General features: G+C 40.6%; 1 protein-coding gene across 6 annotated transcripts; it reads right to left on the reverse strand.

Moving 5' to 3' along the window:
* On the reverse strand, nucleotides 1-20,332 carry GYG2 (glycogenin 2). 6 transcript variants are annotated; one of them, XM_015277729.4, is made up of 9 exons: nucleotides 19,995-20,332; nucleotides 13,597-13,738; nucleotides 11,767-11,941; nucleotides 10,358-10,520; nucleotides 9,699-9,825; nucleotides 8,554-8,776; nucleotides 7,268-7,408; nucleotides 5,504-5,614; nucleotides 1-3,892 (listed from the first exon to the last, which is right to left on the reverse strand). In XM_015277729.4, the coding sequence occupies exons 1-9, from the start codon at nucleotides 19,999-20,001 to the stop codon at nucleotides 3,731-3,733; spliced, it is 1,251 nt and encodes a 416-aa protein (XP_015133215.1). In that variant the 5' UTR covers nucleotides 20,002-20,332; the 3' UTR covers nucleotides 1-3,730. The 6 variants fall into 6 exon arrangements, with proteins under 6 accessions (XP_015133215.1, XP_040517501.1, XP_015133216.1 ...); XM_040661567.2 differs by having other exon boundaries at nucleotides 16,549-20,076; XM_046906071.1 differs by having other exon boundaries at nucleotides 3,614-3,892; nucleotides 5,504-5,628.
* Between the last annotated feature and the right edge of the window lie 137 nt (nucleotides 20,333-20,469).

Genomic DNA, 20,469 nt, shown 5'->3' on the forward strand with positions numbered 1-20,469 from the left:
TTTAGCTCAGCAAAACAACAGAATTTATTAAGGAACAAATAGGCAGACTTATTTCTGTTGAACAAGTGGAGATTTTCAGAAGCACGCAGATGTATAAAGCCACCTGCTACTAGGCCAGCCTCAGATTCTTAGACAGGAAAATCACTGCAGAGAAGTGTGTTTTTTTTCCCCCCAAGTATCAGCTTTACAAGACATAACTCATGTGAGCTGATTGAGCCAGAGAGACAAAGAAAACTCTTCTTTCTCAAAAGAACAACCAAGTGGAAATGTCCTCCCAAGACACCACGAAGTAAGCAGGGACATTACAAGAACAACCACCTCCTTTTCCAGTAGGCTTGGAAAGTGCATTAACCCACTCGTCTAAGATTGTCAAGAATTTTCCTTGTGGCTCACCCACACTATGTCCTCTTTATTATATGAAGAGCACTCAATAATTTTGCAAATAAAACTACCTTTTAAGTCTTGCTGTAAATAATTAAGCCCAGGACAGAAGAAGAGAAAATAAGCATATTTTGTTTTGAACTCAGCCCGTCTCCCACACTACACCAGGACAGAGTTCGGCTCTTCCAAACCCTTACAGCTGCTTCTTGGGTCACCAGGGCCTGAACTGACATTCATCTTTAGGGACCAGAGGTGCCGACAGAAAGTTTGTTTTTCTTACATTTCTTGACCCTAGAAGTACCTGAGGCTACCCACACTTTAATGTGTAAGAAATTCTGGGTGAGGCTTAGTTTGAACTCGATTTCCAAGTCATGTTTTGACTTTGCCATGATCCACAGAGTTTGTAACGTGCTGCCTGTGACACTCTCCAAACCTGCTTGTGGCCTCACAATTGTAGAATGATGTCCGTAAAGATCAAAGGGAGCTGCTCAAAGCACAGCACATGCAAATTCTGGATAAACTGAAAAGTTTCTCCCTTCTCTCCCTCTGGTGGCATTACTGTGCAAGAATCCACTAAGATACAACATTATTTGTAAATGATTTCTTGAATGAAGACAATGCACAAAAGCTTGAGCAAAGTTTTTAAGCACAGTTATATTCTTCTGGGAAACAGTAACTCAACTACTTCGGTGCTAATTCAAGAAAGATTCTAATGCTTCTATTACACGTCTGTAGCATTGTAATGTGCGCCTCCTAATTCTAGTTTGCTGGTGGTGTGAATGTCTGACAAGCAATTTAATAAAATGAAAAAAAAAAAACAACCATTAAAATAACCAATCAGTCACAAATGGCACATCCTGGCACAATATAATCTGTAACCATGCATCATTCCATGAGCACAACTTCGTATGTCCTTTCCACTTCTACTTTATTTCCACAACATTAGTCTGCTACATTTCTTTGCAAAACATTGCATAATCCACACACGATGCCATTCTACATCTTAACACCTACCAATGTGTTCCATAACAGCTCCTTTTACTACAGTCATATGTCTATTTTAAAGCTTTTAAATTATAGATTTCACATTAGTAATTTTTTCCCCATAATCTATACTAATGTACCCAGTAAGATCTAGTAGTTACTGCAGAATTACAGCTGCATGAAACAGGAGTTCACATGGTTGCCTACTGTTGTATCCAGTTTTCAGAAACAGTTTGAATTGTATTAGCAATAATTCTTATAAAATGGAAGACTTTCTCAGAAGTGCACAAGTTACTTCAATAAGAAATAGAGATAATTAGCAGATCAAATGCCATTACACTGCAGCTAGTGTAATTTCCACGTAGTGCTGCACTGGGACACACAAAACAAGATGTAGAAAGTGCCTGCCTTTATATTTTCATATAAAGGTTACCTGCCAAGGGGAAGCAATTTATCATGGGTCATTTTGCGACTAATGGAAAAATTGATAAGAATCATCTTCTGGATGTCTTTCTCTTCAACTTTGGAGACTTTAAATACCTAATTCCAACTAGAAGCTCAACTTCAAGAGACCAACCAGAGAGAGACCCATAATTCTCACCTTAGGAGTACTCAAAATAAATGAGAAATAAAGAATTTGACAAATCAGAAACAGTCCCAGAAGTAATGCCACTATCATAAACAGTAGGAATCAACTTTAAAAAACTCAGATCACTCTTCTGCCTTCAAGGGACCTTCTGACTCTTGTTCCTTTCCTAATTTGTGCAAGTTATTCCTCTTCTTTTCAACCTTTTTTGATGGAGAAAGAAAAAAAATTCCTTCTCTCCTACCTCACCTTTTTATTCATGAACATCTACAGCAATAGATATTTGGATGAATTTTTTCACATAGAGAGTGGTGACGCACTGGAACAGGTTGCCCAAGGAGGTTGTGAATGCCCCACCCCTGGAAGCATTCAAGACCAGGCTGGATGTGGCTCTGGGCAGCCTGGTCTGGTGGCTGGCGACCCTGCACATAGCAGGGGGTTGAAACTGAATCACTGTGGTCCTTTTCAACCCAGGCCATTCTATGATTCTGTGATGCTTAACATTACACAACTGGCTGTTAAACAGAATTCACAAGTTATTTCATTTAATTCATCTGTACCAAAATTGGTGACAAATCAAAGCTGGAATACATTTCAGATCCTCCATCAGCACTGCAGAATTCTCATTCTAAGACTCAGCAGCATTATGCATAACTGTATCAAGTCTGTTACCATATTAGCATGTCTATCAAGCTTCTTTCTTTGAAAGTGTTTCTTTCTTCTTGTTTGTTAATAAAAACTTGCCAAGATCACTCATATTTAAAGACTCAAAATTCACAAAGCAATTCCTCTAAGTACACTTAATATAATGGAATCTCATCAATAGATTTATCTGAAACTACACTCTGATTTTTTAGTTCCCACATGCAGCTATTGTTTAAAAGATCTTCAAAGGGCCTGTTTACTAAAACAAGAACTAACTGTTTTCAGTTGCACTCAAACTGGAGCAACCATACTAAATGAGAAGAATGCCTTTGTCAACTGCAGTCAGAGCACTGTAAACAAATTAATGTAAAGCACCAGAAAGGTTTATACCATAGTGTCAGTCAGCATTTCTTCCTCTAACTATGCAACACGGAATACGGAAGTAAAAGTTAACATATATTAAAAAACCCCATATGCATGAATAGTATCCTACAGCAACAATATAAAAGGTTAATACACATTTTCAGTCTGTCTTAAGACGGTCTTAAGACATCTTTTCATCACACTGCTACTTGAGCAGTTTTCATTTAAAACAGGAAGAGTATCCAGTAGTGATCTTGAAGTCCTGATTTACTCTATACCTAATTATACTTAAATGAAAAGGTTTTGTCACAGATTTATATGAGGCCAGAATTTCATCTTCTTACTTTCCTCTCACATTGAAGTCTACACCATGGTTGCCCTTGAAATCATTAACTTGGCTTCAAGGAAAAAAATTTAAGAAGTTTTTGTAGCCTCTTGTAAGAGGCAAGAGTACTGTAAAATAAGCTCAACTTTCAACATACTTCACTTACGATTATTCCTGTGCAGTACTTACGCAGAACAGTGGGGAAAAATGATAAATATGAGAGTGTCGTACTCAGAAAGTATCATTCATTATACGTCAGAAGGCACTATGAGAGAACAATAAAGTTGAGGCACAGATAACCATTAAAAAAAGAAACAACAAAACAAGAGTCTATCTCTGTTAGTCTTCCATCAGCTTTGGTGTCAAATAAACTACAAAGATATCCAAATATTCACGGTTGTATTTACAGAAGAAACATCATGATGGTCATTACAGTTCACTTCATCTTAGAGTAAAAATGTGTCCAACTTCTTTTTGATATGCTCAAAAGCATCTTTTCCCATATAGTCCATACGCCCCTCCTCCCATTTTCTGCGTTCATCTTCTGGATTTGGTTCTTCTGGTTTGAGGTGAATAGAGACCTCTGAAACAGAAGATGTAACCTCATTCTGTGGGAAGAACAATAGGAAAACAGTCATTTGATTGTTCTCACTTCAGTGCTGTGAAGGTAAACCTTAGAAGTCAAAATTTCTGCTTTATAAAGTGCCAGAAAAAAGAAGCAAGCAAGCAAGAAGGAAAAACAAACAAACAAACCAGTGATCTCATTTTCCCAATTTTTCTATCCTTCCAATGGATCACTTTAGCAACTTTGAACATACAAAATATTTATTTTAGCTGTCTTAAGTCAAAGCCTGGCACACTCAGCAACAATGCAATGAGAATTGAGAACTGTCTTCAACAGACTTCCATTGGAGCATATTGTTTGATCATGTATTTTATTTGAACGCCAGTGAGGTCAGTACTACTTATCACACGAGCCACATTATCTCAGATAAATTAATTAATTCTAAGATTGACATTATTTGTTAGAATGGTAACTAATAAATTATGAATGACATTCCAAAATTCTGTACCATGGTTCAAGATCAAGTGCACAAAGATAAGTGCACAAATGCGTAACATATCATTAGTAATAATCTCAACCCAATAAAAAGGAAAACTACGTCCAGAACTGGTCGATTACGAAGCTTAAACTGCCTAAATGCCCTGCAATATCCATTATATGCAAGGCCTGTGCCAGTTTGGGGTGCAGGCCTTGCTTAAGGCTTGTACTTGCTGACCAAGTAAGGTATTTTGCTCACTTAACGTGATAATATAAACTTAGGCAATCACATCCTTCCTATATATCATTGCTTGGGATCCAGTCTGTACATGACTTGAAAGATGAATAAACATTCTGAAGAGCATGTTTACACTATATATATGCAAATGTGTGTGCATGTGTGTATATATACATTATCAGGTCTTAAGGTATGTATATACATAACTGCAAAAATGCAGTAAGATTCCTTTTTTTTTTTTTTTTCTTTTAAACCTGTGGCAAGCATTATCAACAGCCTTGGATTCTATGAACAGAACAAGAATCATCACGTTTTCATAAATCAATAATTTTAGCTAAGGCCTAAACATCCCTGACCATAGAGGAGCTACAGTTTCACCTATCAAGTTGTTCCTCAGCATTTAAGACTTTCAACATAGCACTTCACATTTTCCTCAGTAGCAAAATGTGTTGTGCACCTTACAAGATTCAGCTCCTGGACACCCTGTGACCCCATTAATGCCAAGTTCGGCATTAATTGGCTGTCATATTGCCCACAGAAAATAACAGTGTATGATCACAAAGCACAGCCGAGCAGCTTAGGCTCCATGTCCGACTCACAGTACATCATCTTCTGAAGAAAAAAGCATCCAAAAAAACCCACCCACCCACCATAAAATAAAACAAACAAAACAAATTGCTTGTTAAACATTGCTGTTACATTACTGCACAGCTAAAATTAGTAGCACACATTTTTATACATTTAAAACCTAGAAGTAAAATGAGCAGAATGGAATGGTACGCCGGTATCAGAAGAGGTTAATACATTAATTATGTAGCTCAAAGATTTAAGGATTTATTTATACAGTGCATCAGTTAGTACTTCCCAGAATGATGCTGGCGGCAGCAGCAACATGCATGCAATTACCAATAGAAGTACAATGCAGAAAGCTACATGTACCAGCTCAGAGGTTTCCTGAAATGCAGGATGAGAAGCATGTTGCTTGGAAGGTCTGTCAGGCTCAGAGAGATGAATGCTAGATCCACGTTGTTCAGTTTCGTATACAGGTTGCTAGAATACAACCACTGAGTTTTTATTAGAACTTTTTTCCCTCCCCGGTTTTCTTATAATGAAGAAGTATATAAGACAAAATGACCTCAGTCTCGGGATGTGGGAAAGCAGAGGGCAGGAGTAAAAGAAACAAAACAATGTGACCAAGGACAAAATTCATCTCACGTAGCTTTAGCTATCAAAATGGCACTGAACCTAAGCTCCTACTATAATCAGTCTAGGATAAGTATCTTCAGAGGGCAGCTCATTGCATCCTTAAAATAGTTTCAAGAGTGCCTGGCATTCTTCAGGGATTACAGGAACAGCTTGGAAAACTAGCTCACAGTAGATGCCTACCATTCACGAGGCCAAATTTAAATAGGAAAAAAAACCAATTTTAGGATTCTAGATTGCTCTGTAACTTGAGCTTGAGTAAGTGTAGAATGAGAACAGTACATTGCACTCCATAACAAAATTAAAATGGGCTGCCCAAAAGATATTGCCCCAAATATTTACCTTTGCTAGATGTCAAAACAATTGAGTAGACAGCCCACGTTCTGAAGTCTCTTCAGTCAAAAGTAAAACAGTCCCACAAGACTACTGAGGCTAAGCAACAAACAGCCAAATGATGGCATTCCTTAGAACAGGATCTGTCTATTCACTTCAAATTAACACAATCTTCTGATAAACCAATCCTGCTTTACTTTTTTAATTACAGTGCAGTATGTTTAAATGGGCACGACAGTATTTTAAATGAACATTACTTTTTTTTTTACCCTAAACAGCATCTTAAAAATGTTTCCTTATTTGACTTGTGTATTTCCAACAGGCAGATGCATCAGGCGCACAAAATCAAATATCATTTCCTAATCATTTTAAACTGTAAGGCTGCAATGTTTGCAGTTTTCCTTCAGCCTCTTTTCACTCAGACTGGAAAAGAAGGGAGCAGAGCATGCAGTTGTATGGAATAACTACAATCCGAAGTGCAGAAACACTGAACGTAATAAAACATTCACCTTTCTAGAGAACAGCCCACAAATCAAAGCAGCAGATGACATTATGCCATTGATTTTATTTTCTCTCAATCGTACCTTGCTATATCATGGCTCATCATACAAACACAACAACTTACACCCCAGAAATATTCTTCTATTATCTCCAATCAAATTCCTGCACAAAATAAGGAGCATCATTGCAGTAGAAATACCCAAATAGATGAAGAGTGACAAAAGAACAAGAACCACTGCAGCGATCATTAGGGATCTCCTTTGAAGATATTCCTTGTTGCCCAAATCGGAGAAATTTGGGGAACAGTTTTCAGACTCAATGCTTCGGGGGAATAAAAAAAGGGGGGAGATTCTAGCTTTAGATGTATTCATTTACAGGACTGTGAATATTCAGAAGATTAACTGGTTAATGGAATTTCTCTTCATTACGTTTCATTAAGTACCAACCTATTTTCAACATGCAACTTCTTGGTAAGATTCAATGCAAACTCTTTCAACCTCTGGATATGACAAGCACACATGACTAAGGAATAAAGCAAACAAATATTCTTCAGACTACTTCTGATGATAGCAAGAAAATTCTAATACAAAAAATAAAAAAAACCCAACTTATTTCAGTATATCATTTTACTTTGTAACTGCATGCAGGAATATACAGCATACTTACAGCTTTGAAAGTGAGTTCCTCTGAGGAACATGCTGTGGGATGTGCTTCAGATGCCTGCTCTGGAAGTACAGGCATTTGCAGAGAATTGGCCACAGAAGGATCAACCTTCTTCAGCGTAATTTCAACTCCACTGAAAGTATGCTAGCAAAAACAAGAACATCCCATTGATGAAATAAAATTCTGCAGGAAATCAAGATCTTTCTTAGAACAGATTCACTTCCTTGCGTGGTTTTCAACTTTGAAGTTAGTACATTTTAAAACATTGTGGTCAGAGATTCAGAGTATATTTCAATTTATATTTATGAACTGAGGATTACACTGCTACCATCAGGAGGTAAATCCAGCCGATATTTCTATCTTCATGCTCCTGTAGCTGAAATATTTATTCACTGCCCAATTAAAAAATAATAAAATAATGGGGCGCATTAAACATAAGATCTAAACCCACCCACTCATTCCTCTGCCTTCCAATTTGTCATCGGGTTTATAAACCAAATTCCTCTCCAGAGCATTGATGGTAATCGTCCAACTAATTTTATGGGACTGTGCAATTTGTTTCATAATAGCAGTAGTTTAATATTAAACAGACATTAAGAAAATATTTATGTATGCACGAAAGTGACCTAAGCTGTCTCATCTGATACCAAATTAAGAATTGCATCCTGCTTCTACTAACTAGTTTATAATGCAGGTTTCCAGGAAAGCATTTATCAACAGCTTTTTGTTCTATTCATGAAAACCATACATTGTTGCACTTCCTTTGATGAAAAAAGGGTAAAGAATACAGTAAATGGTTGATGACATACAACTAACTCACATAATATCATAAATGTAATTAAACAGTTATTTTTCACATCCAATTTGTTATGATGCTTATAAAGTAAAAGATAACGTAGGTCTGAAAATGTAAGTTTTACTCTAGTTCAAGGCCTAGTTTGAGGTCTAAACCAGGTTAGCTTCAAAAAGTCAGAGGTCTGTTTCATAGTGAGATGATCACCTTTTCTGCCTAACTTGCACTGTATTTTGTATTTAATCTGCAGCATGTATATATGCATACTTCCATATGAACTCCTAATCAGTTAAGAAAGGGAGTGGAGGAAATATCAGTAAAGCCACAAGTACCTGGAATCTTTCTTAAACTGTTAGTTTAACAGAGATGGCTTTTACAGGAATCGATTACCAATTAACAGGTGTGTTTTCCCATATAATTATTTCCTCTGGCAAACAGAATTTTTAGAACTTCTGCTGTGATTCCAGTACATTCCCACGAACTCCTTGATAATTACCTTCCATTCCTCAGATTCTGATTCTTCCATCTTTTGAAATTTTTCTAGCAAAGGCAATATACTGGCACTGTATATGTTCCACCAGAGGGCAAGAAATGACAGCTGATGGAAAGATCCAGAGGTGGTGCCATCTTGCATAACTCTCTTTGTTTGAAGGTTGTATTTGTAGTTCCAGGGCTTTGTTGCTCCCAAGAAGTGAACAACTTTGGTATCTCTACCAAAACTGTAGGAATTAAAACATACAAATCCATATGTTAAAGATTATTTTTTAGCTAAAGAAACATGCTTACTCTCATGGTGAGGTAAGAGTACTTTGCAACAAAAATACATTTAATACGAATACATATATTACCTTAATCTAAAATAAAGGATCTCATGCAGTACGCAGTAAAAGAAAAGGCTAACATTGCCATTACTTCCAGCTACTAATTCTAGTGGAAAAGTTCATGAAGGAAACTGAAAGGCCCATGCTGTCCTGTTTCCAGTCTTCTTGCATGCTGTGCTCACAACTGAATGAAAACCACTTCAAACACCAAATCAACAGAATTGGTTAGGACTGATTCCATTTTGAAAATGACTAACAAGTACATCCCCCTCAGCTCACCTCCCACTACTTGTTTTGTGCAACTGTAAGAGAAATTCATGGCACACTATATCTCACTCACTTTTTGCCAGAAAAGTGACCAGACTAACTGATGTAATATAATTACTAGCACAAATTTTGTTCCGAGGAAGAATGTAATAAAAGGTTTTCTGAATAAATAAAAAGGATGAAAAAGCCCAACTGTTTCCCATAGAACTGAGTGGGAAGGAAAAAAAAAAAGGGAACAACTTTTGAAGTAAAGCTGTTAGAACCTGGAGTTAAAATAATCTACATACTTTCAAATTTGAGAAAAGTTTCTCTGAAGCAGTATGTGAGACATAGTAGCTGACTTTGGGACCTTCTATCTGTCCAGATGCAATAAATTTTCACGTTGCTTTTATGTTTTTAAATCCATGATTTTTATACAATAAGCCATTTCTTACTACTGAGAATGAGATCAACGGAATATGTCACTGTTATTCATTCTCTCACTTTTATAGTAGGTGATTTATTATTAGCAAGCTACAAAGATTTACAATCAGTCAAAAGCGTCACTACTTACTGATTGAAAGCAGGAACGTAGGAGTATACCGCACTACTGCTTAAGTTATAGATGAATGGTAAGTGTTTGCCAATATCTGCTGTTGCCCAGTTGCTGAAGAAGCTATTCAACAAGCCTTGATCCCCCCCTAAAGAATATATGAAACAATATTACCATAATGGATAACTATATTCGAATTTATGCCAAAATGTCATGTACAAGGATGCAAATTACACTGGGGTGTTCATGGGACTGCAACTTGGACTTGACAGTATGGCCAGATGAGCAGGTGCAAGTAATACCTGATCCACTTTGACGCAATTTCAATTTAAGTGGAGTCCTACTGCAATTTATGAAGAAAGAAGTAAGAAGGGGTTTTTGTCTCCCTCAGAGCAGATCAGCTGTATTTCTTTATCCTAGAATAGACAGCAAAATTAAAACTTACTGAGCAAGACTCAGACTCTCTTCATTGTACTTTTCTGGGAAGAACAGCCTGCAATAACTCAATGAGTCTTAAATACTGTGTAAGGGGCAAAGATCTGCACTATAAATTTTTGTGGGGACTCAATTACTTAAAGCCCAGAAAACTCCTGCCTTCCTCTGTTCTGCCAGATTGCATTGAAGTTATGGAAAAATGGCTCAGAGAAAGTGAATCTAGTTTCTTGCACTTCATCTCTTACCATCAAAGCTGCCGTGCTCAGCAGCAAACTGGAGCAGCAAGTTGTAAGTTTTTAAAGAAGGTCGGAAAACAAATACACCACTATTAAAGCAGTCAGGCCAGCCAGAATCAGGAGCTGCTGAAAACTCTTCTCGATCAAACAATTCATCAACATTGCAAAGCACCTTGGAGAGCATAGGAGAAAAGGTAAATTATTACAACAGATGTTTTTCTGGAACATGAGTAGCTACATCATTACTACCAAATTCAATTCGTAGTTTGACCAAGTGCATAGTACGCAGAACATAAGAACAGCCAAACGTGCTAAGGTTCATAACTTTTTTAAATGTAATTAAGTAACTTTAATTATGGTTCTGCTTGACTTCTTTGGCAGAAGTGCAAATCCTGTGAAATTACTTCATGAGTGTCAGAGATCCTCTGAAAGGTCCCTTTAAATATCATAACATATCAGGAAAAGTCTCCTTAGTTCTCAGCTCACTTTCCCAAAGTCCATTATTCTCAGTAACCACAACAAAGCCGAGAATCCAAACAATCTGATTTAGCAGCAGACTGGCTAAAGACTAAAACACAACAACTGTCTCTTGTAGCTAGTTTTCTAACATAAGTTAAGCTCAGAGTCTTCCTCTGGGTTGGTTTTAGAGCTTCACAAAGACTGACCCAGATCACTTTTAAAACTGGTGGAAAGATAGCTATGCAGCCACTAGAAGTCTGTACCCAACTCATAATGACTGTATAGGGAGACACTGTGAAAAACAGGAGAGTAAATCTTTTTAGAAGACAGATCATTTGATTAACTTAAAACAAAAAATAAACAACAGGACAAACAAACAAATAAACAAACACCACAGCCAAGTACTTGCCTTCTTCCTTTAACTTTAAATCATAAACTCTTCCCCTCACCCTCCGAGAGGAATAATTTGGTTTCTAATACAAATATAATCCTATTAAAACAAAATGCATGCCAGTCTCAGAATGAAACTCTTAACTGCTGCAGAGAAAGGCTGACATGACTGTCCTTGTCAAAATTACAGCTTTTTTTTAAAATCTTCACACATTAGAATATGTTTTGTTTTCCTCTCCTTTTTATAACTTGCCAGCTTTTCTGACCAGAGTAATTCCAAGCAGAAGTATATGACAGAGACCTATTTTAAACATCTGTCAGAAGCCAATTTGCATAGAATGTGTTTATGATATCTTCTGAGGACAGTCTGGAGGCTACTCTCAAAACAGGATCCACTTCTCTGCAGGCAGCAAGGCTGTCAGCCAAAATATCCAGCTGGAGCTTCTGCAGCCTTGTGACTCCCAGCAAATATGGTCACTTGCTAGGCCACCGGGTTGCCAGATGAGTAAGCACACAGTCAGAGCACGTCCGAGACAGACAAACTTCACCACAGCTCCTGCTCTACTCACCAAGGTGTCTGCATCCATGAACACACATTTGCTATAATGAGTAAGGGTCCAGCAGTGAAGTTTGGTGAAGGTTACACCCAGCTCTGGCCTCTGCAACAGAGCCAAACGGACTGAGTCAGCACTGTCAAGTGCATCCACCTCAGTGACTTCATCAAACACGCTGCGCAGGACAGACCTACCAGAGCAAACAGTGGAGAGAAAGAAGGGAACTTATTGAGGGTCACCACTTCTGCCATGAAAACAGTGATGCAGCACATTTATTGTGACAGTAACAAAGGTTAGATTGATGCTTAGAATAAGACTTCAGAAGCTCAGCATCCTTATAAACAGTCTGCTGAAATGACATACATCAGGCTGTAAGCCACTGCTTCTTTCAGTAGGGGCCAACCCATCTCAAAATCTACAGGTGCTGTATGGAGGAGAAATCAACCCTTACCTTAATTACTTAGTCTCCTATAAACACTGACAGAAATTAAAGGAGCTTTCATTTCTTCACTGCTGTCTCTAAGGAACAGCACCATACCATACATACCATACTATGTGCACACTGTAAAGGATGTGGCAGGTACTGTCAGTGCTATTGTTTGCATCTGTTGTGCCAGAGCAAAAACAGCCTTTAAAACAGACAGCACATACTTGCACAGAGAAAAGAAGTCTTCTTAGAAGTCTAATTTGAGTAGTCTAATTTCAGTAGCGAGCGTCTCTTTCACACAAATTTAATAGGGGATATCAAAGGAGATAACACTCCCGCAAAGTACAAGAAGAAAAAGCTTTTAAACACAGTTTATTTATATTACACTATCAACTACAAACTCCTAGATGTCACTCAAACACAGAAGAAGAAAAGTCTGTGTTGATTATCTAGATTTCAAAGTCACTACATTTTGCTTGACGGATATACGAGGGGCAGACAGATATACGAGGGGCAGAAATTAACTGTGAAAGTACTAAGTGTAGATACAGACTTTTAGAAGCTTAGTTCAGAGACAAACTTTTTCAAGTGCTAACCTTGCCTAAAAAATAAAAAGCTTTTTCCTCCCCACGAGTGAAGACAGAGGGAGGAAATGAGGGGGGAAAAAAAAAAGAAAAAAGACAAACTTCCCTTAGGAAGACTACATTGTCCTAACAAAGCTCATACTTTAAGAAAAAAAGAAGAAAAAAAGGAAAATATGTTTCTTGAGACAGATGTATTGCTAACAATTTTGCACAGCATATAGAAATTGGGAGCTTGCACACTTCCTAAGCCACAGCAGAACTAAGAGCACACACAATTGTGACATGTCACCTTCTTTTTAAAAAACTCAGTTCTCCAAATATCATCAGGGCTAAGTTCAACTGATCTAATGAGATTTCTATACACAGCATTCTGCCATGCTTGTAGAACTACAACGATTTTTAAAAAGAGGCAGAAGGGTATTTCTCATCATCACGCTGATATTTCAATATCAATCATCTGAAGTTGAGCCACTGATGTCTTGGAGAGTTCTGATGTCACGGCTGGTAGATATCTTGCTTTTTCTAAAAGAGAAACAACTGGAGAAGAAAAAATAAGAGCAAGACACTAAAACCCTGGTTTCTAAAATTTCAGCTGATGTTCCCAATTATGGGCTCAAGTATCAACTTCCACCCACAAGCTCTACTTCTGCAAGTAAACACTTATCAGGCACACACTCTTTCCCTGGATGTGATTTGGGACTCTCCTCAGAAATCATTAGCTGTTAGGGAACCTCTACTCATAATGCTATGATATCCTAAGGAAACCCATTAAATCCTTTATGCTATTGTTTATTTTTCCATAATATGAGCCTTCAAAAGCACACAAATTCTTACCTCATTCCACTGGAAACCTCTGGTGTAATCAGTACTGCCAGTTTTCTAGATGTCGTATGGTTCCTCAATGACTGTCCAAGAACCAGAGCTCCTTGGCAATACACATCATCAGTAGCAAGAGTCACAAAGGCCTGATCCGTTACTGGGAGTAAAAATTGAGAAGAGTGGCTTTTCAGATTTAATGTAAGCTCTTTTAGCAGGTTCCTACAATCTCCCTCCTCCAGCTAGCCATTAGGCTACAGCTTATAACAACCTGCAGTTCCTGCGATAAGCTCCTCTCTTTTCCAAATTCCCCCGAAGGACAGAACTGAATAGAGAAATCCAGTAAATATGACTGCAGAATCTATGCCTCTGTATGTTGTTATTTTTGTCTCGTTTGCATAATATTGTGAAGTTTTCAGACTAGCTTTAAACAAGTAACTCCCCAAGTCACCTTTGCCTAAAGTTAATGGCAAATCAAAAGAGCTGATCTATAAGTATTTACATTGTACGCTTGTTTCACACAATATGTAACACAACTGATAACCTTTTTTTCTGTTTATACAGTGACAAAAGCTAAGGGAAAAAAACACAGGATGTAAAGTAGCAACCAGAAATATCCTTCTTTCCATGACCTCAGTGAATAAACATTTAGGAATACTCTTGCTTTATCCAATTTGTAATGGAGTAACTGGCTGAACAACTGGTACCTACCAACGTGCATGGAGAAAGTGATGTTAGGGTTGGCATCTCTTACCAAAAGCTAAGGATCCTTACCTTAAGTAACTTCCAAAAACAAATCAGGAATGTTCTTCAGAATCAATAAACATTTGAAAAAGAGTTACTCTAAATAAAGGGAAACTACACCCTAGTACAACATCTGATACAGTGTGTTCTGTAGGGATATCAGGCATCTGGCAGTACCACTACCTTCTGTTCTTCAGTTCTGTCCTCCAACAGAGCCACCCTTACTGGATTCCTGGGGTGAGCTAAAACCTCAAACGTTGTGAGGTGAATGGCATCTCTCAGAGATGAAGGAATAGACCAGCTGCTGCAGAATTAACCAGAACTAAGCAATGGGGTCATACAGGATGAGGGGAATTTCACTGAGCTCAACAGAGCTTCCTTAAGTGCTTGCATTGAGCTACTCAAAGAAAACCACACCATCACCTGAAGGGACACACAGTTACATTAAATTCATTATTACACAACACCACCAAAACACTGTGTCACTCAGTTTCCAGGCTCCATGAGAGACGCTGGAAAAGAATCTCACAGAACCAGTGGCAGAGAGCCCAACGAATGACCTCATGACTGCCTCAGAAGCAGGCTGCCAAAATGAGCGAGTTGAAACCTCTAACATAACATAACGTAACATTAGGTATGCAATGAAGTACGCTTGGTGCCTGTGATAAGCCCTTGGATATCAAGCATTTCCATTTTCCACACCATCCAAATCCAGAGGGAAACACAGACCTGCTGGCACGCTGACCTCTCCTTCTGCTTCTTTCCTGCTACCCACTCATCTCCAGCCAGACCCTGAACTCCCTGCGCTACAGGTGACACTACCACACACCCCCGTGACTCAGGACAATCTTAGTAGCACAGAATCATAGGGGTTTGAAGAGACCTCTGAAGATCATCTAGTCCAACTCCTAGCTAAAGCAGATTCTGAATAGCAGGTTGCACAGGAAAGTGTCCAAGTGGGTCTTGAATACCTCCAGAGAAAAAGACTCCACAGCCTCCCTGGGCAGCCTGTTCCAGTGCTCTGTCACCCTCACAGTAAATTAGGTCTTCCTTATGTCCATATAGAACTTCCTATGTTCCAGTTTGTGTTAATTGTTCTGTTGCTGGGCACTGCTGGAAAGAGCCTGGCCCCTCCATTTGCCTCCTGCATTTTAGATATTTATATGCATTCATAAGATCATCCCTCAGCCTTCTCTTCTCCAGGCTGAACAGCCCTCAGTCTCTCAGCCTTTCCTCATAAGGGAGATGCCCCAGGCCCCTAACTATCTTTATAGCCCTCTGCCAGACTCTCAAATTCCCTGTGGTTGTTGAACCAAGAAGCCCAGAACTGGGCACAGAACTCCAGCTGTGGCCTCACCAGAGCAGAGTAGAGGGGGAGGATCAGTTCTCTCACCACGCTCTTTTTAATAGTGGGAAACCTAATCTGAACACTCAATCATTCATCAGAACATAAAAGAGTTTGCAGATCCTTCAGCTAAACAAACTCCAATAGCCTTTTTAATCACAATTCTCAGAAGATGCAAATAAAGTAAAAAGGAGCTTTTGCTGTGGAAACATCGCCATCTCCCGTTAGCACAACAGCTTGAGCAAGTTGTGGGAGTTCCACAAAATGAACAGGAGGTGCTCACAGGGAGTGGTTTGTAAGGACAGTTGTTCACATTAAATGTTCCTACTGCAGTTTTCCAAGAGATTAAACAAATACAAGCATGCATTAAAAATAAATACTGCCCCCCCACACACCCCCAAAGAAGGTGAAAAAGCCACACACATACACAAATACATAAAACCCAAAGGTCATCTGGGAGTAAAATTATTCTCAAAAGGCACCAAGACTCAGCAAAGAAAGATGCTTTTGTGTTGGGCAACAAGCACTTCCAGCCAAAAAAAAAAGGTAATAAAACAACTACTGAGAGGAAGGTGGGGGGTAGGCTGCTACAGAAAGCACACTGTGAAACCAGTAGGTGTTTAAATCTTCAGACGCTATTTTAAATAACAACCATAAAACTGAGCACAAACTCCTTATTGACTCTGCAAATTCTTTTTGCTACAGAAACCAAATATTTGCATAAATAGCCCATCCAGAGCTACACAAGCTACTCAAGGAACAGTTCAGCAGGTCGGTATGGCAAGTTACACACCATTTCCTGTTTAGTCCTTCTTGGAGCAAAGCTGTGGTCAGAACTACAAGGAAGCAAACAGCTTCTAAGAGCTCTGGCTAATACTTACCAAGGAAAAGAAACCAATCGCCAAATCTTCTGAGAATCTGCTGTAGGATACATATCACGGTCCTCTTAATACAGCAAACCATTGTAAAGTTAATTAAACAGACAATCAAACTACTGGCTGAAACCAAGCAACATTAAAGCATTACTGATGCAACAAGAAGCATACGCTCACAATTTTAAAATCATGCAGAAGTATCTGTTAAAGATCTACAGGAAGGTTAGAATCAAAAGATTCTATCATTACTTGGTCCTTCATCTCATACCATGCTTTCAAGAGGAATAAGTGTTACTTGAATTTCCTTCTTTAGAATATTCATTGAAACTCTGCCCCCGTAACTATTTTATTTCTAAAAGTCAAAACTACAGATCAGATTCTCATACAAAGCTGTGAAAGCAAATTCTTCACCTGAAATCTCCATTTAAATGAAATCAAGGGCAACGTTGCATAACATTTAATGTACTGAGGGACTCACCACTGATTTCAAGCTACAAAAGCAGCAATATTTGATCCTCCACGTTTGAAGGCCAAGGGTGTGGGTATTTAAAATTCACCATGACTATACATATGTATATATATATGTCTTTTTTTCACTGCCAAGTGCAGCTTTGCTTTCAGCATTTTGTGCTGGATGACACCAGGATTTTTCACAGGAAACACCCAGTGTGAACAGTATTATGTTTTCAAGCAAATTGTTTTCAAGCTGTGGAGCCCTACGGCGACTCTGTGAATTACAAGAAAAGTCTGTGTACGATTAGAATCACAGTATAACTATGTTGTATGAATAGTCAAGTCTGCTCACTTCTCTTGCCTAGATTACCACGCAGCAACACGGAGATGCAAATTTAGAAGTAGCTGTTGGCACTGGCAATAGTTCCTCAGAACAGGTCAGACTTTCAAGCAAATTATTTTTGCCATCTTCTCTGTGCTGCTATCGAAGTTGCAGAGTGGTCTGTAAAAATCAATCACCGAAGTTATGTGAACCGCAATCGGCTGAGTGATTTTGTGTGAAACTTGTAACAGCTTTTTAGTCAACATCACCAACTTCTTATGCTACTTACTCACAGCAGTATCTCAGACTGAGCTGCCAGAGGCAAGATTATTAAACAGACCTGAAAACCAGTTCTAGGTCTGCATAAAAACCTTGGAATCCACACCTGCATGCAGATCGAGCAGTGCTCCCTTTGATGGTCAGAGTAAAAGGGAGACAGAGAATGATCAAACACCAGTGAGAGGCAGGAGTGACTCAGTAATAAGCACAAAATGAAACACGTACACCTACCTGCTTCAAACCAAGTTTCATAATCCAATTGACACAGCTTTATAAACATATTTCTGTCTCTTGATAGAGAAATGACAGATGCGTTCTAGCAGTGGCTCCTAGAGTAACAACTTCAGTTTGCCAAGTTGCCCACTCCAAAACTGCAATGGGAGCCAGACTCATATACTACAGCTTTCCTACAAAGCTACTCTAAATAACACAATGCCATTTTAAAAAGAAGAGTACATAAAATAGCTAAAAATCCCCAATAGGCTGATTATGTTCCCAGAGTGCTCTGCCTTGCAAACTAACACTGGCTCAACATTTTCCCACATTCCTCGCTGATACTATCTGCTGTTCTCGTCTCACTTTCCCCTTCTGCTGCACCTGCCATCTCCGTAGGGCAGGCACACTACAGCCCGGGCCAGGCCTGCTGTGCCCAGCCCACCTCTCTGCTACTCCCTTTCCCACATCAGGTCACTAAGCATCTCCCCCCAAGGTGTGCTTCTGCGAAGGTGCATTAGACTGCTGCAATGATAAAGTCACAGAATCAGAGAACCACATGGGATGGAAGGGTCTCCTAGAGATCAAGTCTAAGCACCTGCTAAAGCAGGTTTCCTACAGTAGGCTGCATGGGAAAGTGTCCGGGTGGATCTCAAATCTCTCCAGAGGAGATCCCACAACCTTTCTGAGCAGCCTGTTCCAGGGCACTGTCACCCTCACAGTAAATAAGTTCTCTTCATGTTTTTAGGGAACTTCCTATGTTCCAGTCTGTGCCCACTGCCCCTTGTTTTATCACTGCACGCCACTGAAAAAAAAAGCCTGGCCCCATCTATTTGACTCCTGCACTTATACAAATATTTATATTTATTAGTGTTGATAGGAACCCCTCTCAGCCATCTCTTCTCCAGGCTGAACAGCCCCACTGCTCACGCAGGAGAAGCTCCAGGCCCCTAGAAATCTTTGCAGCCCTCCGCTGAACTCTCTCTAGAAGTGCCCTGTTTTTCTTGAACTGAGCAGCCCAGAACTGGGCACAGTGTGGCAGACGCAGTCTCACCAGGGCAGGGCAGAGGTGGAAGATCACCTCCCTCGACCTGCTGACCACGCTCTTGTTGGTCACAGGTCTCCTGACCTCTGACTTAGCATTAATCACCAGAGCAATGTGGAACAGGAAGCTCTGCTCCAGCTGCAACCGGGACTGCAGAAGCAGTCAGGATGGATTTCGTTACAAGTAGGCAGAACAAGTAACGATGAAAACAGCTATGCTAAGCCACCATCAGAAATTGTTATGCAGATTTTCAGCAAACAGGCAGTTCTCCCCATAGTAATCAAATGAGCTGGCACTATTAATTCCCACACTTCCCTGGTCTGGGTCCAAGAGAGGAAACATTTACACTGCCGATGAGTTTTATGCTGGCACTGCCAATACCTCCACAGAGAATACAAATCAACGTTTGACATCACGCAGTATTTCTCATGGTCTCATGAAGTTCTGCCTGATCCAAACACAGGTTCTCTACCAGCCATTACTAAAGCAGCACTGAATGTCACCAGGCAGGATTAGGACTCCTGAGGACAGGCTACAGCGAGGACTTCTCTCTCATTTGGTGTGGCCATTGTTAAATACCTTCCAGTTAGGAACAGTTACATTCTGCGTCAAGACCCTGCAGTTCTGTTACTCGGGAGACATTAAACAATCTCTGTGAAAAACCAAACGCAACAATAATATGCAAATGAGTAACATCAAAAGGGTAACATAACGTTCTGAGAAAAAGAAATACTAGGACTAGAAACACAGCAGTCGGCAGGACAAGGCAGAGGACTTCATAACTGGTACTGTTGGACACCTCCAGTTTCCCCACTCTCCTCACAACACAACTTTTAAAGCAGCCTTGCAGCAGAGTCCCCCTCTGTCTGCCCCTGCCGCCCTGGAAGCCCTAGGCGGGCTCAGGCCGGTCAAGCAACACGCGGGACAGCAGCAGGCGCCCACCCCTCGGGCCCTTTCCTCCCACCAGCCAGATGGCTCCAACCCTAATCCGGGGCCGCTAATCGCAGCGCGGCCTGCCGCTGGGATCCCGCTCCGCCGTCGGGGCAAGCCGGACGAGGAGCCCGCCGGGCCCGGACCGCCGTGCGGTGCCGTGGGACGCCGGGGGCGAGCGGGCGCCGCGAGGGCCTCACCGGTACTCACCGGACATCGTGCGGCCGCGGAGCGCCTGCCGAGCGGGGCGGAAACCGAGTTCTGCCGCCCGCCTCGGCTCGCCTGCTCCCCCGGGCTGGTAAATCACCAAATGGGATTAGCCTCGTTCCCGCTGAAGACAGTGGGAGGTGAATTACGCTCACGGGGACTCCTGCGCGCAGCGGCGGAAAACCGGCATTAGCGACGGGGTTGGCACGACGCGGCCCTCCCCGGCTTTCACGCGGGGGAGTCGCTCCCTTCTCGGCCCCGAGGAGGGCACAGCCCGGCCCCTGCCGCGGGGCCCCGCACCTGCCGCCCACCTGGGCCGCCCGCTGCCCCCCACGCGTGGCGGTAGTGCTATGGCGCCGCCCGGCGGCGCGGCGCAACGCGGTGCTCTCTCGTCATTGCCCGTAGCCTGACCCTCCTCTCACCTCGGCCAGGCCGGTGGCGGTCCTGGTGGACAACAGATCGGCCATGAGCCAGAAGG

Source organism: Gallus gallus, chromosome 1, assembly GCF_016699485.2.
Source record: "Gallus gallus isolate bGalGal1 chromosome 1, bGalGal1.mat.broiler.GRCg7b, whole genome shotgun sequence".
NCBI lineage: Eukaryota > Metazoa > Chordata > Aves > Galliformes > Phasianidae > Gallus > Gallus gallus.